The sequence below is a fragment of the Lampetra planeri genome, chromosome 29, assembly GCF_965212315.1.
Source record: "Lampetra planeri chromosome 29, kcLamPlan1.2.h2, whole genome shotgun sequence".
Taxonomy (NCBI): domain Eukaryota; kingdom Metazoa; phylum Chordata; class Hyperoartia; order Petromyzontiformes; family Petromyzontidae; genus Lampetra; species Lampetra planeri.
The window spans coordinates 12,452,433-12,477,072 of NC_136135.1; the positions used below are offsets into that span (position 1 = coordinate 12,452,433).

Consider the following 24,640-nt stretch of genomic DNA (forward strand, 5'->3'; position numbering starts at 1 on the left):
CCCCCTACTGCAAACACTTGGCATGACCCTACAAAAACCTTTAGACTCAGTGAGGCTTTCCTGGCTAAACAAGTGTAACATTCCCTTATAATTCCCTGAGATAGCTTGTAATTAAAACATTGAAATTAATTAGGCTTTCCTGGCTAAACAAGTGTAACATTCCCTTATAATTCCCTGAGATAGCTTTTAATTAAAACATTTAAATTAAAAATTAACTCACAGCGGCCTAAAGCCTACAGCTAGGCCTAAAGCCTAGAACTAGGCCTCAAACTCTCCCTTCGTATCGTACCCGCGCGTGTGTGAAAGGGAGTTAATGTTTAACAATGTTACATTCCCTGATGTTTTTAAATTGAAACATTTAAATTTAAAGCTTTTACATTAATAATTAAAACATTTTAATTAAAAATTAACTCACAGCGGCCTAAAGCCTACAGCTAGGCCTAAAGCCTAGAACTAGGCTGCAAACTCTCCCTTCGTATCGTCCGATTAGGTGTAGCAACATCGCCCCCTACTGCAAACACTTGGCAGGACCCTACAAAAACATTTAGACTCAGTGAGGCTTTCCTGGCTAAACAAGTGTAATAATACATTATGTTTATATTCTTTGGTTATTCGTTCCTACCAGCCCACCCCGCAGGGACCTGTTAATAACATCCTTCTAGTGGGATGTGTGGCAGACACGGTTGGTGAGACACAATGACGGTGCTGAGGCATGAGGAGTAGCGTGCTGCAGAAACTGGGAATGCGGGTATCGAAGCAAGCTATAAAAGCAATTAATATTTTACCTGGTTCATCACATCCTTCCAATGATTTCTCAATTTGAATCCATCCTCTCGGTTAAAGTTATGTCTGTGTTCGTATATCTGGATGGCTTCATGAACAAACCTTTGATAGTAGCCTGACGGTTTGCAGAGTACCTTGGTCTCGGAAAAAAACAACATCATGAGAGCCCCACAGCGTTGTAGCAGTGATCAGCAACTGCGGAAGAGCCAGTTCTGCCATGTTTCAAATCCGCCTTGTGCTCGCTACATGTCGTTTCGTTTCCCCAATGTTACTATTTTTTATTTTCACCTACGTGACTTTACCGAAAGAACCAAAGAGTAAGAAAAACTGCTGAAGTAGGCGAGAGAGCGGCCGTGGCACGAGGTTATATAGGTATCGGCAGTAGGGGGGTGAGAGAAAGTGGGGGGGGGGGAGAGAGGGGGCGGGGCAGAAAGTGGGACCCCGCAGCAGCACTTGAGTCACCGGCGGAGAGATCAGAGAAAGGCACAGAGAGAGACACAAGGAGTCGGAAATAACAGCTGACATAGGCAGGTAGGATGGAAACATCGCAGTCAGTTAAGACTTTACCTGGTTAATAATGTCCTTCCAATGATTGCTCAGTTTGTACCCATCCTCTCGGTTGAAGTTGTGTCTGTGTTGAAATATTTGGATGGCTTCATGAACAAATCTCTGATAATAACCGGTGGGGTTGCAGAGTACCTTCGTCTTGGAAAAGTCAATTTCGTGTGAGCCCACTGCATTAAAACAATGATCAGCAACGGCAGATGTATTGGTCCTACCGTGTTTCAGATCTGCCTTGTGTTCGCGAACACGGTCCGAGACATGTCGTTTCGTTTCCCCAATGTAACTGCTGCCACAGCCACAACTCAGTTTGTAGACACCTGGGTATTGCATATCAGGAATCACATCCTTCACGGATGGGATCAAATCACAGATTTTGTGTACTGTGTTGAAACGAACCTGGATCTTGTGTTTGTTTAAGATTTTGGAAATTTGTTTGGTAACCCCTGCTATGTATGGCAAAGTTGTAATAAAGGACTCTGTCAGGCGATGTAAGTCTCCGTTCGTCCTTTATTTGGGTTCTTCTCCTCCGTACCCCGCTGGCCTCCTCCTCGGACCAGCGTCGTCTCTCACGCACCCCGCGCACTCGCTTCTCCTCAGCTCCTCCACTCGTCCTTCACCCCACTAGTCCTGACAGGGGACCAGCGTCTCCTCTCGCGTGCCACGCACGCCCTGCTAGCCACTCCGCTAGCCCCGTGTGCCCCGCACACTCTGCTAGCCACCGCGCTAGCCCCGTGTGCCCCGCACACTCTGCTAGCCTCTTCGCTAGCCCCATGTGCCCCGCATACTCTGCTAGCCACCCCGCTAGCCCCGTGTGCCCCGCACACTCTTCTCTCACTCCGCCCACCGCTGGCCGACGGTGTGGCAAGCCCCATCAGCCACGTGGCTGATGGCGCGGCGGCCACCCAACATGGTCCCGCCTCTTCACTCCATCGACTGGCCTCGATCTCTTCCGGGCTCCCCTCTATAACCTCTCTCTCACGTGACCCTGACTCCTCCCTTCCGGATCGTCAGATCCGCTCTTCTCATACTGCCCTGCTGGCTCCACCTCCAATACCCCGGGTCGTGTGATTGGGCTAGAGTCCAGCAGCAACCTCATTCACGCTCGCATTACAAAGTGATGGAATTGGTTGGATCCTCAGATGTTTGTCTCCCCATAGCTGGGGAGACAGCTTTGCGGATTCTACGGTCAGAATATCCGTTCATCCTGAGGGCTTGGTGTACGTGCTCCAGCTCACTGGCTAGATGATGCTGGTCGGAGATGCAACGGGCCCTATGGTGTAGTGTTTTGATGAGGGAATTCTTCTGAGCTGGATAGTGGTGGGAGTCAAGCTTTAGATAGGCATCCGTGTGGGTGGCTTTCCTGTAGACAGAGTGTTCCAGCGAGCCTTTTACACTTCCATGGTGAATTTGATAGACGGGTGTATGGAATCGATGTGGTTTAAAAATTGGTTTAGTGCTGACTGGCCATGTGGACAGATGACGAACGTGTCATCTACGTATCTCTTCCACAAGGAAGGACGTAGGGTGGATGTCTGGATGGCATCTGTCTCAAATTTATCCATGAAAACATTCGCGACCACTGGCGATAAGGGAAAACACATTGGGGTGCCCTCATTTTGTTTGTAGAATGTACCATTCCAGGTGAAGTAAGTAATGGTAAGGCAGTGTCTTACCAAAGTTGGTACATCTGGATTCAGTCCCTGTTGTACCAACTCTTCAATGATTGCAATGGTATCAGGTACCTTGGTGAACAGGGAGACTACATCGAAACTGACAAGCAAATCATCTGGAGACATTGAGATGTCCTTGAATAGAGAAATCAAGTGAGCTGAGTTAAGTCCAGCGGAAGTGGTCTTGCCCGTGAAAGGAAGCAGGGTCTCAGACAGAAATCGGGCCAGTTTATAGGTGGATGAGTCAATGGTGGAGGCGATAGGATGGAGCGGGATATCTTATTTGTGGATCTTTGGAAGGCCATAAAATCTGGGTGGTCTAGCGGCCGAAGATTTTAGAGAGCGCTGCTTGTTTGAATCAATAAGAGAAGTCGAATTAGTGATGATATTGTTGCTTTTTGTAGCTAGGCGGTTGGTGGGATCTCTATTGATTTTGGTATAGCTGACATCATTAAGAAGGTCCTGAATTTTGTAGTTTTGTTAGTGGTTTTATCCATGATGACAGTGGTATTGCCCTTGTCGGCTGAGAGGATGACAATATCATCTCTCTTTTTCAATTGAGCAAGTTCAAAACGTTCATCCTTGCTGATGTTACTAATGGGTTTCTTAACGTTTTTGAGGATAACAGGGATTTCAGATCTAGCAACGTCTGCCGGGATGTGTCCCAGGCCCTTGAGGGCTACGTCGACCTGGGGAATGATATCATCCACTGGGATGTGTTTCGGGGTGACTGCGAAATTCAACCCTTTAGCTAGTACCGATTTTAGGCTGTCGGAAATTGGGATGTTACTATGATTGATGACAATCATGTTAACAGGAGGTTGAATTTAGCAGTCAAGTTAACTTTACATTTGGTTGACATTGAAGTAGCTGAAGAAACTGTCATGTTATCTACGTGGTCCCAATCAGATGTGGACATTTTATCTGTTAATTCTAAGTGTGATTTTAAGAGAATCTTGTCTAAATTATCAAGTTCAAATCGGAGCAATCTTATTCTCTCTGAGATTAGAGCTAGGCTTGGCCCTAAACATGATCCGTCTAGAGTTAGGAGAAGTGCCAGCAGCAGATGTGAGTGTAAATGCGATTGGTATTACCTTGGTGTCGCGGCATCTCTTCAGAAAGGTGAAAGACTCGATCAGGTGAGCCTTCTTGTCTCGCAGTCTGTTAAAAAATCTAATAGTTGTGTCCATCCTACCTGCCTATGTCAGCTGTTATTTCCGACTCCTTGTGTCTCTCTCTCTCCGTGCCTCTCTCGGATCTCTCCCCCGGTGACTCAAGTGCCGCTGCGGGGTCCCACTTTCTGCCCCGCCCCCTCTCTCCCCCCACCCCTTCTCTCACCCCCCTACTGCCGATACCTATATAACCTCGTGCCAAGGCAGCTCTCTCGCCTACTTCAGCAGTTTTTTCCTGCTGTAGTTGTCTCACCTGATGACGATTGCTTGTGTTGCGATCGAAACGTCGTGATCTTATTTTTCTACCGACGTGACTTTACCGAAAGAACCAAAGAGTATGGATTCCTGCAGTCAGGAAAGCTTCAAATCACAAATGTAAAACAGGATTTAGCATAAATGCACGTGCACGAATTCTGCAGCAGCCGTTTGTCCCCGTAATTTTGTTTTCATTTTATTGGAGAACACTTGCAAGTTAATCAATCCAAGATTTATAACGCACCAAAACTACTTCATTCACCATCGGGATTCTTTAACCATCGGGGGGTGGGGTGGGTGCCATCGAGTTTTCAAACAACATCCTCACTAGAGTCGCTTGCTGGCCCTGCCTCTCGCGAGCTCTTCCCGCCTTGTGAAGGTGCCGCACCGGTCACCAGCACAGCGGAAAGTCCACTTCAAGGTCACGTTACTCGCTTTCATGTGTACGTAGGTATGTAGAACATCTTTCGCTCCGTACATAGTCAACTGTGTCAACCACCCGACTACTTCAGAGATTGCCACCTATCCATTTGGGCCGCCACTAAAATCTACGTTCATCTGTAGATTAGGAGAGTGGAACGGCACTGTCCAGCAGTCTCTGCCAGCTCACCACATCGCGCGCTTTTGGATGCGGTTCTGTGGCCGTCTGGAACGTTCTTTTTTCCGAAACGGCTTTTTATGTTTCGTGTGTTGTCCTTCACCCGCACCTCTGATTAGCGTTGTTGGCTACGTATGGTGCGAAAGAAGTTCAACATACATACAAGTCCCGTCAGCCATGACAGTCAGTGCCCTTAAAACCAGAAACAAAAACATTTCCCTCCTCTGTTGAGTTTAATTTCGTGTCATCCTCTCTGCGACATCCACGCTTCTGTCTCAGCTCTTCACCGAATGTGGTTCACGCGTTACAAATCTTGCACCGATTGATCAAAGAGGGGGTTTGGCCACGATCACTCAGCCGGCACATGTGGGTGAGCGTGGAAACGATATTCACCCTAGCAGAGCCCCTCATAATGCATGGGGCCCACGATCTGACTGATGCAAGTACGATGAAAGTGAAGAACAACTGCCCAAACCCTCACTGGCCCATGAGTCAGATGTCCTCCTGTAAGGCCAGAGTTTCATGGTTTGGGTTCGGTTGGGATCGGGAAATAGCCCCAAGTGGAAAGCATTGTTTTGCTTGTTAAAACTGTAACCGCACCTCCGATTAGCACGGTTGGATACGTACAGTGCGAAAGAAGTTTAACGTACATCCTGTACATACATTAGCCACACACATGTGAAGCTCCCTCTACGCCATGACTTTATCAACCATTAACACGATGACAAATGTCACATCTTGCTCTATGCAGGTGTCTGGGTGTTCTTCCCAGAGCGTTCCATTACATCCCTCATCTCTGATTAGCACGGTTGGCTTCGTACGGTGCGAAAGAAGTTCAACATACATTAACACATACGTACAGACGTACATACGTACGTAAAAATACACTTCCCCACCCCTCTTACATTGCGTTTCATATCGGACCAATTTCACGTCCACATTTAAACTCGTTTCAACATTAACACTCGTAAGCCTTGTCTTTCAGTAGGCATCCAGAATGCTTTACGTATTCCCTTGCTCTACATACGAAGTCACGTGTTCGTCCATACGAGTATAATGCCCCAACGTGCAGGCTACGTGGCTATAGGAGGTAGACGAGGACGTTGCTGGGGAAAGCGAAAGTGACGCAGCAAGTGCACGGCCTAGGGTTTTCATTCTCACTTGAACATCGCGGGCCCAGGATTATAATTCTATTAAACTATTTACATTTTACCAAGTAAGGCCCACTGATCTACATATTTATTTTTCGTAAGCGACCTGGCCACAAATGATAGCTCAACGAAGTGGCTTATCATCACGTATAAATTTACATCAGCCAAATACTCTAAATGCATGATGTTGGTTCTAAATGTGGAGGGGAAAAACGGAGGACCCGAAGAAAAATCCACGCGACCACAGGGAGAGATGCAAACTCCAAATATACAACAGGCGTCAGGGTCGGGATCGTACCCACGACCTGTACACCAGGCGAGATAGTTAACATCTCGCCACCATGGCTTCTTCACAAACTTAATTTTTGCGCTTCCTCAATTTTTTGGTAATTTTTTTCAGTCCCCGAAGTAGCACCCCAGCACGGTGGTGGACCGAAACGCCGGACATCGCGCCAAATGGCAGAGTGGAGCGGCATGGGCCCCACCGACACGTGAGGCCGGTGCCATGTCCGTCTCCCCCTGCCCCCCCCCCCCTTCACGCAGCATCTATAGAGAAGTGCCGGCGATCTCCCGGTGTTTGACGAAGCTGCCTGCGTCCTCATATGGGTTGTATGCGCTGTTGTCCGCCTCCATTCCGGCAGTGCCGTTTGACGTCGCCAGAGGAGGCGTCTTCTTGAATTTGCGCTTGTAAATCTGATAGACTGGGACACGTGCACACGCCACGAAATGTTCACTGTGATTACAGGCCCGCACATATATCGCTAGACTCACACTGATACCCATAGACTCACACAGATACTCAGAGATTCACACAGATACCCCTAAACTCACACTGATACCCATAGACTCACAGAAAAACCCAGAGACGCACACTGATACCTATAGACTCACAGATACCCAGAGACTCACACAGATACCTATAGATTCACAAAGACACTCAGAGACTCACACAGATACCCCTCGATTCACACTGATATCCAGCGACACACACAGATACCCAGAGACTCACACAGTTACCAAGAGACTCAGATTTATAAACCCCATAGACTCACACATATACCCATGGACTCACACAGATACCCAGAGACTCGCAAAGGTTTCCATAGACTCACACAGATACCAAGAGACTCAGATTTATAAACCCCATAGACTCACACATATACCCATGGACTCACACAGATACCTATAGACTCACACTGATACCCATACACTCACACAGGATTCCATAGACTCACACAGATACCCATAGACTCAAACTGATGCCCAGAGACTCACACAGATACCCATAGACTCACACAGATACCCATAGACTCACACAGATACCCATAGACTCAAACTGATGCCCAGAGACTCACACAATTACCCATAGACTCACACAGATACCCATAGACTCAAACTGATGCCCAGAGACTCACACAGATACCCATAGACTCACACAGATACCCATAGACTCAAATTGATGCCCAGAGACTCACACAGATACCCATAGACTCACACAGATACCCATATACTCACACAGATACCCATAGACTCATACAGATACCCGTAGACTCACACAGATACCCATAGACTCAAACTGATGCCCAGAGACTCACACAGATACCCAGAGACTCACTCACATAGATGCCCACAGAGTCACGTGGACTCGAAGCAGCCAAACACTCATTATTGGAATCGCTCCAACGTTTCACTGTAGCGGGGCCCTCCTGTGGCTTTCCCGGGCACACGAGTCAATGTTGTTTTTGATGTTGTTGTTGCAACGCACTCGCCACGAAGATGATGGCGGTGGCCATCTGGAAGGTGCTGTAGATGAGCGGGAATGTGAACATGCGCACGAGCTGCTCGGGAGTGAAGGACAGCTGGACGATGGTGGTGCACAGCTGGCTGTTCTGGGCCCCGGTCTCCATGGCGATCGTGCGGCACCTGTCGCACAAAGACACCACGCGATTGGAGACACGCCACCGCCGTTGTCAATCCACTGCTGGATGAAGCGACGGTCCCCCACACACTGCATGCAAGTTGATCTCATCGCTCCCTATCTCGGACGTGTTCCGTCCCTGGGCTGCCACTCCGTGGTTGTTCTCGACCGTCACTCACCATCCCTTCTGGTCGCGACGCGTTCTGGCCAAGCCCTCCTCGTGCCAGCGATGCCATCGGCCTGCCTGTGTATGTGTACATACGTTGAACTTATTTCACCCCGTACGTGCTATTCGGAGGTGTGATGTGTGATCCGTGGTTTGCGTGGACTAGTACTGCGAACCCCTTTTTGTGTTGTGTTGCTGTGCTTCTCCTGTGCCTCAGATCAGCACAGTTGGCTACGTACAGTGACAAAGAAGTTCTACATACATACATACGTAATATATATGTCTATGCCCCCTTATGCTAGTCTCCCAATAAGCTCTGAATATGAATACTCGCGGTCTTAATATTCGCGCCATTCTCCAGAACGCATGTCCCGCGCATATTATGGGTCCAATGTACAAGGCACACCTATACGTAATAATGCCAAATATTAACCCGTGGGTGTCCGCAGTAAACATGATTACGTAAAATAGATTTTAGGTTAGGCCACAGAATGCTCCACTGCCCGATATCGCCAATCTGGCTGCGTCGGGTGGTGGAGGGTTTACACGATAAATATTTGGCCACACAGTTACGTGACCAAACCCAAAAACGAATTCTGAATCTCGTACACGACCGTGCCCTGTATCCCCATAGTCATATGACCAAAAAATAGGACCTTTTTGCCAGTATCAAAGTATGCATGTTCACCACAAGTACGTTGTGTGGTTAATGCAGGCATGATTCCTTGCAAGAGGTTTCCCTTTGGTGTTTGAACATCTTAACACCTCCTGTTATATTGCCAGAAAGGCTAAAACCTATTCCTGTGACCAGGTTCATAAAAAAGTGAGGACTAGATAGCACGGTTTGCTACGCATGGTGCAAAAGAAGTTCAACGTACATACATAGATAAGGCGAGGAGGATGCAACGCACCAGAAAATCATTCCTTGCGGAGACATTCTGGACAGTCCCAAACGTTGGCCAAACATTCCAGTGGAGCAGGACCCTGCTGAAAAAGAGCCTTCAGACTCTATGTGACCCATGGACGCACATAAAGACAAATAAACTAATATAGAGACCCACAAACTCATACAGAGACCCACAGACTCACAGATAGACCCATAAGAGTCACATAGAGACCCACATACTTATATAGGGACCATTAGACTCACATAGAGACTCATAAGAGTCATATAGAGACCCATAGACTCCCATGGAGACCCAAGACTCACATAGAGACCCATAGACTCACATAAAGACCCACAGATTCAGACAGAGACCCACAGACTCACATAGAGACCCATAGACTCGCATAGAGATGTATATGAATCACACAGAGACCAACAGACTCACACAGAGAACCATAAGATGTAGACTTGCAAGAAGCCAAGCACTCTTGTCTAGGCAGCGGCTAAAGTTCCCACTGTGGCAGCAACCTCCCGAACACGAGTCTTCGGACTCAGTGCGGCCTTTCCAGGAAGACAATTCGATGTGTCTGGTGGAGCGTCACGCACACCTCTGCCAGGGCTGGTTGACGAGCTTGGCGAGACCGAAGCCGAGCACGTAGCCGATGATGGGGAAGATGAAGCCGATGATCCACATGGTGGGTTCGGTGTCCCAGGCCCCCTGGTAGAGCAGCGCCCCGGCCACGGAGATGGCGACGATGAGGATGCCCCCGACTGCGGAGCCGATCTGCGCATCGGCGAGGAGAAGGAGGTGAAGCGCTAACGGGAGAAAGTTAATATAGAATTTTTGAGGTTCGATTGCGTAAATCTAAATGTGTCGTTAAACCGGCCACCACCCAACACAGCCAATTAGTAAGGTTTGTCACGTAAACAAAACATGCTAATTCGTTACTAGTACAGCATAGCGGTGTGTTGGAGACCAAAGCCACAACATTTACCATCTATGTATGACGTTTCGCCATAATTACAACTAGCTTCATCAGGCGCACAGCCAGATTTGTGGAAAAATTCTCCTGTTTCATTCCTTATGCAGTGGGTTCCAGGGAGACCGGAGACGAGGCGCTTGAGGCACACGTTTATTCAATACAACTGCAGGATACACGGATCCCTAACACAGAGTGGTAGCGGCCCCTCTACCCAATACCCAAGGAGGTACAGCCTCCGGGCTAGCGTGTCCTAACCACTGAGACTACACTCACGTTCCTCCAGCTAAGGGGACCTAGGGGGAGGCTATCTGACCCGACCCAGCCAAGGTCCTCGGGTCCCGTCCACTGGCCCACTCGGTCCCCGCCCTTAGAAGGACGTCGGGTCTGGGGGTTCCCAGGGTCCTAAGTGTGCATAACAATGCTGTATACAATGCCTGACACCGACGCTACACTTAAATAGAGGGGTAGATGTGATGGCATCATTTGTGAGCCCTTCTTGTGCGAAGGGGGGGGGGGGGAGTTAATAAATGCATATAAATTACAATGGATAATTCTAGATTTGAAGCTTTCGTGACTGCAAGGATTCATATTCTTAGGTTTTTTCGGTAAAGTCACGTAGGTAAAACATCAAAATTAATAAAAATAAAATAAAATAAAAAATCACGACGTTTCGGAGGCAACACAAGTCTCCGTCATCAGGTGGGACCGTCACAGCCGGATTAGCCGGATTAGCTGCATCAAGTGAGGCAATGATTCAAGATGTAATCCCTTAAAAGCAAGTTGAGGGGGGGAGGAGCTCCCTCCCCCCCTCTCCTCCCCCCCTCAACTTGCTTTTAAGGGATTACATCTTGAATCATTGCCTCACTTGATGCAGCTAATCCGGCTGTGACGGTCCCACCTGATGACGGAGACTTGTGTTGCCTCCGAAACGTCGTGATTTTTTATTTTATTTTATTTTTATTAATTTTGATGTTTTACCTACGTGACTTTACCGAAAAAACCTAAGAATAATTACAATGGATAGCCATTGCCGGTTCGGTTGTTCATATGGTAATAAACGTACATTATGCATGCACATTGTTCTGGATGATATTGGTCGCGAAAGCCTACGTGTTAAACGGGGGGAAAGTTGAAACTATCGTCATCATCGTCATCACGATCCAGGGGCAGGTACCCGTAAGTGTCCACTGCACATTTCATAATTTGTTTCCACTTTCCTCTGTCTTGTACCAATAAGCTCAAGTAGTGTCACGTATATGTTGAAGCTATAAAACTATACTATAAACTTATTGTATGTTTTACCAGGGAAGGCCCACTGAGCTGCATAACTCTTTTGCAGAATGATAGCTCAACGAAGTGGCTTATCATCATATGGATTTTTTTATTAAATAATACATACACTGCAACGATGAATATCACTACTGCGATATAGAAGCAGTTTTAAAAAGTCAGAGTTGTTTCCTGCTGCTCAAATGAGCATTGTGGAATTGGTGCTTATCTTCTGTAAACAACTCTGAGCCAGTGGTAGCAAGTTCACATTCCTATGGCGGGGGAAAGACTGTCCATAGGACAACCACTGTGACCTTCCCCACAGAGTGGTTGGAGATAGTTAATATCTCGCCACCGGGGCACCCATAGACTCGCACAGAGTTGATACCGGGCAATGCTTGCACCTCACAGCAAGAAGGGCCTGGTTTCAATTCCCGACTCGAGCGCCATTCTGCGTGCGGTTTTTATGTTCTCCCCTCGTTCTGCATGGGTTTGAATGTAGAAGCGTAACCGGTGTTGACCAAACATCGCAATGCTGAAAAAATACAGTTGCTGCAAATTATTAAATTTGGATCACGCAGCAGCAACATTTCCCGCTACCACGAACACAACGAATCTTGAGACTCAGTGAGGCTTTCGTGGATAAACACATTTTACTTAAAAATAATAACTTAAGCGGCAGTATGAGACATCTCCTTTACCAGTGGCAAAATATAGTAGTAGGTTTTTACCCTTTCAACTGGTACAAAAACTGACACCTTTATACAAGGCATCATGTTTGCAATAACCACAACACAAGCAGTCAAAATGCAAACAAAAAGAAACAACTCTGATGATGATGATGATGATAATGATATGCACTGCCCTTGAAGTTGATTGGTCCACACCCGAGACAGCTTTTCTTAGAGCCTAGTCTCTATTGGTGTTGGACCAGATGACGCCTTTGAGTTGTACGCCTTTTGGCGTCATCTGGTCCAACACCAATGGAGACTAGGCTCTAAGAAAAGCTGTCTCGGGTGTAGACCAATCAACTTCAAGGGCAGTGCATATCATTATCATCATCAGAGTTGTTTCTTTTTGTTTGCATTTTGACTGCTTGTGTTGTGGTTATTGCAAACATGATGCCTTGTATAAAGGTGTCAGTTTTTGTACCAGTTGAAAGGGTAAAAACCTACTACTATATTAAGCGGCAGTGTTCTTTTTATAAACCGGATTAGTGACGCCAGCATTCATTAACGGAGCGATTTGTTTTTAGCAGGCTGCGACCACGAGCTGCCACCACGGCCAGGACTCGTGCGGCCACCGTCACTCTGGCGGGCTCTGGCTGAGGCGAGGCCAACGCCTCTGAGTGGAGACTCAGGCCAAGAGCGGTCAGCAACGATCACGGCAACAGTCACGACGAGTCACGTTATCGTTAGAGGCTGCGGTGCCCTGAGGGAGATGAACACGGCGGCGAGTGGCCATGTACACACACCGTATGTACACAATGTGTACACTCTGTATGTGCACACCGCGTATGCTGTGTACACACAGCGTATGCCGTGTGGCCTATACAGCCGCGTGTCTAGCTTAGCCAGCATTCTTGATATGAGAATTCGCTATCGTGGGCAATTTGAGATGAGACTAATTTGTTCGCAAAGCGAGCAAAATGTTCACTTAGCGAGCTGAGACCAATCGATCGAATGCATCCCGTGGTGGTAGGGGGTGCACGGTGGCAGAGAACAATTTTTTTTTATCTCCAATAATGGCAGAGCTACTGATTCGCTCGAAACACCTGGGACTCAAGGCATCACCTGCAGGCGTCTATCACGGGTCTAACTCGAGACCAGACACCTCCACAATGCCCCTTGGTTATCCCTTGAGAGGGCGACCTCACCCGTGTGGGCCACGTGTCTTCGGGCCACATGGGGGCCACGTCATGAGGCCCATCGGAAAGACACTTACCCTGCAGGCCACGTTTTGGGCGTTAGCCTTTGCCAAATTTCTTTGAAATTAGTGCTTACAAAAATCTCTGCCAGACTTTTCATAGCTCAGTGATTAACTTGATTGATGATTACCCCTGATGCTAACTACGACTGAGAGCATAAGCATATTTTTTTTATAACATAAAATTTGTGGAATGATTAAAACAGGTTAACAATAATACAATATACTGTACATCATGAATATAAAATACAATAAATAATGTGTGTATATAAAACAATCTATTGTGTGTGTATATATAATAATATATTGTGTGTGTGTGTATATATATATGGCAAAATGAGGCCTGCCTGTGTCGTGACGGGTGCTGCAAGATCCCACCATGGCCATCCGGTGCTCGCTGAGCTGCATTGGCTTCAGTTGCCGAACTAATACATTGTAAGGTCGCTCTCATTACACATAAAGTGTTTGCCACAAATGAACCACAATACCTTGATGATCTCGTCAAGGAACATAAACCACCATCATGCGAACTCCGGGCATCCTCGCAGCGGCGGCTTTTGGCTGGCCATCCAACAAAGACGGTGATCACCACATTGCACGCTTTCAGGTGCGCTTCTGGAACGCTCTTCCTTTCAATGTTAGGAGGCCACTGAAGCTATGCACTTTGAAATCTAGATTGAAAACTCATTTCTTTAGATTTGCTTTTTGTGTTTAGTTTGTTGTCCTTCCCCTGTACCTCCGATTAGCGCAAGTTGGCTATGTACGGCGCAAAATAAGTTCAACACACGTACATACATATAACATACGTAGGAACAATTGTAAAGCATTACCTTGACTAAGATTTTCGCTTTTTTGGGCCACTTGTACTGCACGAACATTCCAAAAGCCACGGGCACGACCAGCGAGACGAGGGTGATGCCTACAGAGCAGCGGCAGCGGCAACAGCAGTGGCATCAGTGGGCACGGCATGGCATGCGCGGGCCGCGTACACACACAGAGAGAGAGAACTGGACATTGAGGTATCTCATCGCATGATGAGCTACTTTGTGGCCAGGTCATTTATGAAAACAAAGTTAATAGCTCAGTGGGCTTTACCTGGTAAAATAAAAGTTTACTTTTATTTGAAATAGTTTTAATTGATTTGCTTATCTTCTTATAATTTGGACTCGTATCGTTTGTTTTTATTGTATGTTGTTATGAAGTTCTGACCTGCCCCTGCTGGACATTTGTGAAAAAGAGCTTTTAGCTCATCGGTTTCCTTGAGTATAAATGCATATTCTGATTCTGACCTGCATAGCATCCTACAATTGCTCTTGCAAATAAATTCACAGTGCAGAACTCCTCTTTATCCATGATCCTATTATCCATGGACGCTGTAGGGTTCGAGTACAAAATAAGAATATTCTTTATCCTTTCTGGAAATAAAGCAGGAGGTGTGAAGATGTTCAAACACTAAACAGATACCTTTTACACGGCATCAAGTCTGCATTAACTACACGTACTTGTGGCAAAAACATGCAAACAATCATTATCTGATCATATATGCATTGTCTTTGAAACACCTGTGTTATTGCCAGAAAGGGTAAAACCTATTCTTATTTTTTCCGTCTTCTTGGTAGTCGCAAAAATGGCCTACATATGTAACTGCTCATCCCAATCTATTAATACTTTGATTTTTGCATCTGTGGATTTTTCCTGTCCCTGTTTGTGGGACGGCTTCCAATTATCAGTAAATGCGAAAACGAAAGAAAGGAATTGCCTTGGACATGCATCCTATTATCCGCGAGGTTTTACGCGCCGAAATCGATTTGCTGTTGTGAAACAAATGCAAATATGGCTGTGCGCCGAGGCGGATTGATTGACGCGCAGTGCAAGATGCGCTGAAACACAACATGTATGTTGAACTTCTTTCACACCATACGTAGCCAACCGTGCTAATCGGAGGGGCAAAATACCATCGGACACAATATCATTGGACATCCGATGAAATCACCGATCAGTGTTCAGCAATCTGCTCATGTATGGAAAAAAGTAAAAAAATAAGCTACTTTATTTTACCAGGTAAGGCCCACTAAGCTATATATCCCTTTTTCATATGCGACCTGGCCACAAATGAAGTGGCTTATCGCATGGAAATGTATAGCAGCCAAATACTCCAAATAAAGCAAGCGTATCATTTCCCGTAGTGGCGTGTCTCTGCCCATATATGGTCTTGTGAATCCCGAATCGAGGTATAAATCATCTGGCACGTGGGCATGGGGAGAGAGTGTTGCCCCCTCGCACGCGTTGTTTTTTACCTTTCCTATACATTGCACTCCGATCGTGTTTGTGTATTGTTTGTTGTTTGAACGTTCTGACCCCTGAGCCCCGACTGGAACGTCTGTGAAAAAGAGCTTCATAGCTCATCGGATTCCTCCAGTTCAAAATAAATATTCTCATTATGATGTTAATATTCGAAAAATCGAGGACTTCAGAAGGGGCCCCTGGGGAGACTTGCTGCCGTCAGTTTGGCAGTTTTGGCGCACCGATGCTGTCGTAGGGGATGGCGATGCTGGCCGAGTCCGTCCACGTCTGGGTGTAGATGAAGAGGCAGAGAGGCATCATCCCCATGCCCAGCAGCGTGGAACACACGGTCATGCTGATGCTGCACACACATACACGTGAAGCGTATAGCACACGGCAATTTTTACATTGGTGATCTTGTCAAGGAGCATAAACCATCACGCGAACTCCAGTCATCCTCGCAGCAGCGGCTTTTGGCTGGCCATCGAATAAAGGCGGTGGTCACCACATCGCGCGCTTTAAGATGCGCTTCTGCGGCCGGCTGGAACGCTCTTCCTTCCGATATTAGATTGAAAACTCATTTCTTTAGTTTGTTGTCCTTCCCCCGCACCTCCGATTATCGCTGTTGGCTATGTACGGTGAAAATGAAATTCTACACGTACAGCAGGGGGACTGCGGAGCGACGCCGTGTATGTACAGTATGCATGTTAAAACTTATTTCGCACCGTACGTAGCCAACCACGCTGATCGGAGATGACGCGGGATCGGCCGCGCTCTGCGCAGGTGGAGCACGCTGGCAGTGGTGGGGGGGGGCTCCCCACGTGGCTGTCTGTAATCCTACACCATGAGATAGCAGCAACAGCAGCGGCGGGGTTGGTGGATCACCGCACACAGATATGGGCTGTGAAACTCCCTCCCCGTGGGCGTCGAGGCGGTTGCTATACACTTGCTCGCCAGGAGACGGCGGTATACAGCAAAGTGCGGATTTATATCACGTGCTGGAGATTTGTGCCAGATAGATGTGCAGACGAAAGTGGACATGTGCAGTGGACACCTACGAGCTATCTGCCCCAGGATCGTGATGATGTAGCATCGGCACGGGATCGAGTGTTGCCCCCTCGCACGCGTCGGCTTTCTCCGGTGTGCGACAGTTTCCTCTCCCACGCATATAAACACACCGCACCAGGTACTCGTTTGAGGCTGGGTCGAGCGAGGGGAAGAGGCCCAGGACCGGTTCAGATAAATCGTCACCGGTGTTGGCCGTGAGCGGGAATCTAACCCGGGTAGCCGGGTCCGTAGCGCAGGAAGCAAACCGCTACACTACCGCTCCCCACTGCAATGTGCGCACACAGCGTCTCATCAGCGGTGCTAGGCTTGCCTGAACCATTGCTGGCGAACCGCTGATCCTCCAGCCAGGGAACCCCCGCTTCTGAGTGCGCGCCGCCACTGCCAATGGTTGAATTGACCAGCGGGGCAGTGGGGCAGCGTAGTGAAGGTCGCGGGAGCGATTTACAACGCAGACGGAACAACGTCTGCAACGGCCCGGACGACGTTGAAGCGAGAGAGGGGATGTCTACAGAGACTGAACTCGCGAAAGGCTGACAAGAAGGATTACAGGAAATATATTTAAGCCGGAGACCGCAGGTACAAACTGCACAGTGAGACGGGCAGAGGAACACTCGGGTCACAGAACGCGCCTCCGATTATCACGGTTAGCTACGTACAGTGAGGAAAAAAAGTATTTGATCCCCTGCTGATTTTGTACGTTTGCCCACTGACAAAGAAATGATCAGTCTATAATTTTAATGGTAGATTTATTTGAACAGTGAGAGACAGAATAACAACAACAAAATCCATAAAAACGCATGTCAAAAATTTTATAAATTGATTTTAATTTTAATTAGGGAAATAAGTATTTGACCCCTCTGCAAATCATAACTTAGTACTTGGTGGCAAAACCCTTGTTGGCAATCACAGAGGTCAGACGTTTCTTGTAGTTGGCCACCAGGTTTGCACACATCTCAGGAGGGATTTTGTCCCACTCCTCTTTGCAGATCTTCTCCAAGTCATTAAGGTTTCGAGGCTGACGTTTGGCAACTCGAACCTTCAGCTCCCTCCACAGATTTTCTATGGGATTAAGGTCTGTAGACTGGCTAGGCCATTCCAGGACCTTAATGTGCTTCTTCTTGAGCCACTCCTTTGTTGCCTTGGCCGTGTGTTTTGGGTCATTGTCATGCTGGAATACCCATCCACGACCCATTTGCAATGCCCTGGCTGAGGGAAGGAGGTTCTCACCCAAGCTTTGACGGTACATGACCCCGCCCATCGTCCCTTTGATGCGGTGAAGTTGTCCTGTCCCCTTAGCAGAAAAACACCCCCAAAGCATAATGTTTCCACCTCCATGTTTGACGGTGGGGATAGTGTTCTTGGGGTCATAGGCAGCATTCCTCCTCCTCCAAACACGGCGAGTTCAGTTGATGCCAAAGAGCTCCATTTTGATATCATCTGACCACAACACTTTCACCCAGTTGTCCTCTGAATCATTCAGATGTTCATTGGCAAACTTCAGACGGGCATGTATATGTGCTTTCTTGAGCAGGGGGACCTTGCGGGTGCTGCAGGATTTCAGTCCTTCACAGCGTAGTATGTTACCAACTGTTTTCTTTGTGACTATGGTCCCAGCTGCCTTGAGATCATTGACAAGATCCTTCCGTGAAGTTCTGGGCTAATTCCTCACCGTTATCATGATCATTGCAACTCCACGAGGTGAGATCTTGCATGGAGCCCCAGGCCAAGGGAGATTGACAGTTATTTTGTGTTTCTTCCATTTGCGAATAATCGCACCAACTGTTGTCACCTTCTCACCAAGCTGCTTAGCGATAGTCTTGTAGCCCATTCCAGCCTTGTGTAGGTCTACAATCTTGTCCCTGACATCCTTGGCGAGCTCTTTGGTCTTGGCCATGGTGGAGAGTTTGGAATCTGATTGATTGATTTCTTCTGTGAACAGGTGTCTTTTATACAGGTAACAAGCTGAGATTTGGAGCACTCCCTTTAAGAGTGTGCTCCTAATCTCAGCTCGTTACCTGTATAAAAGACACCTGGGAGCCAGAAATCTTTCTGATTGAGAGGGGGTCAAACACTTATTTCCCTCATTAAAATGCAAATCAATTTATAACATTTTTGACATGCGTTTTTCTGGATTTTGTTGTTGTTATTCTGTCTCTCACTGTTCAAATAAACCTACCATTAAAATTATAGACTGATAATTTTTTTTGTCAGTGGGCAAACGTACAAAATCAGCAGGGGATCAAATACTTTTTCCCCTCACTGTACGGTGTGAAAGAAGTTCAACATATAACGCACACGGGTTGGAGACATCGCATTGACTGCTAGGAGGAGCCTAGTGGGCATGGGTAGGACGGGCCACGGCTACACGGCGCGATGGCCGATGGTCAAGGGTCATAACGGAGCGACAGCCAAGGAATGGACATCCCCCTGTGGAGATGCCGCTCGGCGTGCAGGGCCTCGGTGGATTGTTACATGGCGGGATCGTGAGGGAGACTTACATCCAGCAGTGGATAGAACCTCGGCTGACGATGTCTAATACCTGCGAATCCATGTAAATAAATGTACTGTGGATATCAATCAAACGCGAAGCTCGGCGTGAAACGACTTAAATGTAAATTCTGTAAAATAGTTTTTATCTAAAGTTAAGGTTAAAATTTGTTTACGCGGAGCGACACGTCGCTGCGCTGGTAAACAAAAAATAAAAACCACGACGTGAAGATCTCGCTAAAGCAGACGCCGTAAAAATGAGTTAAATGCAGTTTAATGAGTCAACGTACATGATGCACGCGCATTGTGCGAGCCCTTTGATCTTGTCCTTGAAATGCAGTGGCACATCCATCACGTTTAAATTATCAAGATTAAAAACTCACTTCTTAGTACCACTTTTTGCGTTTAGTTTGTTGTCCTTCCGCCGCAAGCTCCGATTAGCGCGGTTGGCTACGTACGGTGCAAAATAAGTTCAACACACATACTTACATAGGACTTACACAGAGACCCATAGACTTACATAGAGACCCATAGACTCACGCAGAGACCCATAGACTCACTCAGAGACCCATAGACTTACATAGAGGCCCATAGACTCACGCAGAGACCCATAGACTCACGCAGAGACCCATAGACTTACATAGAGACCCATAGACTCACGCAGAGACCCATATAGGTTGTGACCCTTCCTCTCCACCTCCGATTAGCATGGTTTGCTCCGTACGGTGCGAGAGAAGTTCAACACGCACACATCACTGAAGCCAGCAGGGGCGAGGGGATGACACCGATCGCTCGCGATGTGAACGAGAATCTCCGCCGCGTGACTGCAAGCGGCGCAGGAAGCGGCCCTGCTGCGAATTCGAAGGGCGCGATTGTAAATCCGGGCTGGGACTTCACTCATCCCATCGCTCCTCCTGGAGTCGATAAAGTGAAGTGCCACTTTGTGGCAGAGGTGGGACAAAGTCATTGTTATGCAAGTCCAAGTCGAGTCGCAAGTCATCAAATTCATGACTCGAGTCTGACTCGAGTCCAAGTCACATGACTCGAGTCCACATATCATAGGTGGGACAAAGTCATTGTTATGCAAGTCCAAGTCGAGTCGCAAGTCATCAAATTCATGACTCGAGTCTGACTCGAGTCCAAGTCACATGACTCGAGTCCACACCTCTGCTTTGTGGGAAGGTTAATGGTGGTCGTCTTTTAGATAAACTCGCCCCGCCATATGAATGTAAACGGGAGATGAGCATAAACTGCTCAATGACCATTTGAGCAGAAGGAAATAACTACAGTATTGTTATACTCATTTACATAATCGTACACGGTAATGTAGGTATGACGACGCCCGTGTGGGCCCGCGCTCAGCTAGGCCCTGCACTGGAACGTCTTTCCACGGTGCTACGGTGTGCTCCGTGTTGGAGGAGCCCAAGGCCAATGAGACGCGCGTCTTCTTTTCATTTTATACGGCTCCTGATGTCGATTTAGAGCAACAACGAGAATCTCACTTTCAGGTCGTGAAGCCATACAACCGCGTCAGGAGCAGCAGAGTGTTTCGCTGTGATGTCTCTTGCATATTTGTGGATCGGGTATTGCGTCGTTACATGTTGTATGGTCTGTCCTGGTAGACCACAGGAGCACACTGCTGGATAGTTTTACATTTTCAATTTGTGCATTATCAGATCGCACTCATTACACACAAAGTGCCTTCCACAAATCAACCGTGCTGATCTCGTCAAGGAACATGAACCATCACGCGAACTCCGGTCATCCTCGCAGCTGCTTTTGGCTCGCCATTGAATTAAGACGGTCACCACATCGCGCGCTTTCAAATGCGTTTCTGCGGCAGTCTGGAGCTATGCACTTTTAAATAATCTAGATTGAAAACTAAAATGTATTTCAAACATATTTTTTGTTGTGTTTAGTTTGTTGTCCTTCCCCCAAACCTCCGATTAGCACGGTTGGCTACGTACGGTGCGAAAGAAGTTCTACACACGCACAGGTATCCGCATCTGCTATGGTGTCGTGACTGGCGGGGGCTGACAGCGGCCTGGCTTGAGACTTGCACGGGGCGCTGTTCCCACTGAGCTGAAGCCAGCAGAGCTATGACACTTGTTTTTCCAGAATCGACCTGGCCACAAATGATAGCTCAACAAAGTGGCTTATCGTGTGGACATTTATAGCAGCAAAATAATGTCTGGGCAATATATTATTATACAAGCCCGACATTTCTCCATTAACTAAATTATAAGAGCCTTTCAGAAGGTCTGAATCTAAAAGTTATAGAAAATGGGACCCCCCCCCCCAGATGTGGGGGTAAAAAGTTGATCCACCAGGTTTACAACAATTGTCGACCCCCCCATTTTGTATTTATTTTGTAGGCATATTTGCCTACACACCCTACATACAATAGAGTCAGTAGTATCTGTACACATTGGGGGGGGGGGGGAGGACATCAGTGGGATTGACGGGCGAGGTACGAGGCGTTGAGAATCCCTCCGCAAGACCGATAAAACTCTGGTGAACTCCCAATGCTTCATGAACATACTCCAGATGCCCACAACATGCTGATAACCAAGTAGCACAGTATTTGTTTCCCAAGCCGCACACTGCTGATGAGACACACATGGTGGAAACCAGTCCACAGGGTCTCTTGTTCTGAATACGCGCGCTGCAGAGAACCCGCAGGTGACGTGGATCCGTGTGTGCTATAGCGCCGCATGTTTGCGGGTTCAACCGCTTGGTGTTCGGCGTGGTGTCCGATGTTTCACTCCACGTACCGTGAGCTTGTTTATCGTCTGTAATGCTCCATCTAAATCAGCGCAATGAAATCAGAGGCGGATCTGGGATCTTTCCAGACTATAAATAGGGATCTACGTTCATAATAATAACAATGCGTGCAGTATATTGCATACTTGTTAACCCCTTATCAGTGCCTACCTTATTATACCAATTCAGACTTTATTGATAACCCCGTGCCCTTGTAAATCTCAATGTTAATCCTACAAAGTCATATCACAAGGGAGAAACACAAACAAATAGACAAAAATAGTGCTGCTCGTATTGAATCGGCCGTATGGACCTGAAAACTAAATTTCCCTGCACAAGAATACGGGTAAACCGTATGGATTGACAGGTATGGTGTATTGTGTGTGGTGAATATAAATTATTATTTTTAAAGCAAGCTTAGGCCGCTAGCAGAGGGCCTTCCTGCAGCAGTGGATTGACTGAGAAGATGGATTCTGGCTCAGCAATCATTGGAAGGACGTAATCAACCATTTCGGGTCTTAACTGATTGTGTTCACGTTTACGGTGACTTTCAGACCGCAGTCCACTCACTGGCATTGACTATATATCTTTTGTATAATCCGCAGGGAATGGAGTCTTTGCTCCGCTGCAAGTCTCCTTCCATCACTCTCCCATTGACATATGTCATTGCTTCCTCTTAGTACCTTTCACGCGACGGTCAATGGTATAGTGTATAGCAGATTGTATAATAATAAATAGTTTAAAAGTGTAATGTTTAATATAATGTATAAGGTAATATATAGTATCGTAATTGTATAATGAATATACAGCAGTGTGGTATACAGTAGAGTGGGTAGAATAATAAATAGTGTAATATTACAATGTATAGTCTAAGGTATAGGGTGGTGTATAGTAATGCAGTGTATAATTTAATGTTGGGGTTGTCTATGGCAGTATTTAGTACGGGGTAGATCCGTGTGATGTAAGAAAAAAGTTTACCTGGTGGCATATTATATTTTTTGTGACATAGAATTGTAATGTATAACTTACTGTTAGTAGCTCAGCTTATTGGAGAGTATATTGAATATATTGATGATATTGATGTAGTTTATATTTTAGTCTTTTTACGTGGTGGTTTGGCTGCTGCAGCTCCTTACTATTAAAATCCCTTCCCTTTATTACTGCTAATCCTACTTCTTCCCTTTATTACTGCTAATCCTACATAATACACGAGCATAATATGACTTTGAGATCCCCACTAGTAGTGACTAATCCCATATCTGCATTTTCCATAAATATGCTAAATTCATCTGTTGATATGCAAATTAATTTGTCAAGGCGCCCTCCTCCTCTAACCCAGCTTAAATATACGCTGCCAAGCTTGGTGGTGTTCATTCAGACGCTGTCTTTCCGACAGACCTGTTCTTCATCTGAGGACGGCTGCTTGCGTTGTGGCCGAAACGTCGTGAGAATTGTATTTTATTTTGTTTTATTTTCATTATTTTATTATTTCCCTTCTACGTGACTTTACCGAAAGAACCAAGAAGACGAATCCCTGCAGTCACGAAAGCTTTAAAAGAAAACAACCGCTTATAGAGACGGATACCAATACCGTGTCACCCCATATGGTTTACCCTGTATTCTTGTACAGGGAAATTGAGTTTTCAGGTCCATACGGCGTACATCCGTTTCAATACGGGCAAAATGTGTTTTTGTCTGTTTGTGTCTCTCCCTTATGGGACTTTGTAGGATGAACGTTGGGATTTATGAGCGCACGGGGTGGCCAATAGGGTCTGAATAGGTCTGTAAGGAGGTAGGCACTGATAAGGGGTTGCCAGGTGTGGGATACGCGAAAAAAATTAAATGTGGTTTTCACTCGATCTCTAAAACTCTCGACTGACGATGAGTCCATAACGACTACTGAAAGCTTTGCCACCCATTGAACACAGATTTGTCCTTGGTACCACTCAGGGTACCCGGACTTGGTGGATCGAATTTGCCGGACAGGGGCAGCATACGGCTTCAGCAGTTCACCCAGATGTAATGGAGCTACGATCCCTTTTCAGGGCCTTGAAGGCCAAGACAAGAACTTTAAATTCGATCCTCTAGTTTACTGGAAGCCAAAGCAGGGAAAGACATAAATGTGTGATGTGCTCGAATTCCCCCACTCAACGGGGAGCTGCGCAGCCTCACGGACACTCGGGAGTGCGCATCATCGCGGACACACGCACCTGAGGTCCATGTCCCCGTCCAGCCAGTAGGTGATGATGTTGGAGGTCGTTCCGCCGGGGCAGCAGCCCATGATGAGCACGGCGATGGCCTGAATGGGCTCGATCTTGAAGGCTATGGCGAGCGCGAAGGCCGTGAGGGGCATGAAGCCGAACTGGCACACGAACCCGATGATGATCCCCCACGGATTGCGAAGGTGAACAATCACCTTGTGAATCTGCACCGTGCAGCCCATGGCGAACATCACCAGCGCCAGCATGAGCGTGAGCACGATGCTCAGTGTGAAGTTGAGCACTTTGTTGTTGCTTTCCACGGGCTCCAGGCATGACGTGCCCTCGCACAGCGTCGCGTTGGAGTCGCACGCCAACACGTTCCACGTCGCGGAGTAGCGGAGCATGACGGTGGAGTAGGACGCGGGCTCGAAGTCTTCGTACGGCATCTTGGCTGCTGCTCACCGCTCACGGGAGGCCGCGCTCGCCGCTGCCTAAGA

General features: G+C 47.2%; 1 protein-coding gene across 2 annotated transcripts; it reads right to left on the reverse strand.

Annotated features, from left to right (window-relative positions):
- Positions 1–4,624: 4,624 nt before the first annotated feature.
- LOC144728688 (ileal sodium/bile acid cotransporter-like) lies at positions 4,625–24,640 on the reverse strand. Of its 2 annotated transcripts, none has more exons than XM_078608291.1 (6): positions 24,153–24,640; positions 15,867–15,985; positions 14,172–14,260; positions 9,772–9,979; positions 7,959–8,116; positions 4,625–6,894 (listed from the first exon to the last, which is right to left on the reverse strand). In XM_078608291.1, exons 1-6 carry the CDS (start codon positions 24,587–24,589, stop codon positions 6,544–6,546), a joined length of 1,362 nt encoding a protein of 453 aa, XP_078464417.1. In that variant the 5' UTR covers positions 24,590–24,640; the 3' UTR covers positions 4,625–6,543. The 2 variants fall into 2 exon arrangements, with proteins under 2 accessions (XP_078464417.1, XP_078464418.1); XM_078608292.1 differs by having other exon boundaries at positions 6,652–6,894; positions 9,772–9,947; positions 24,153–24,638.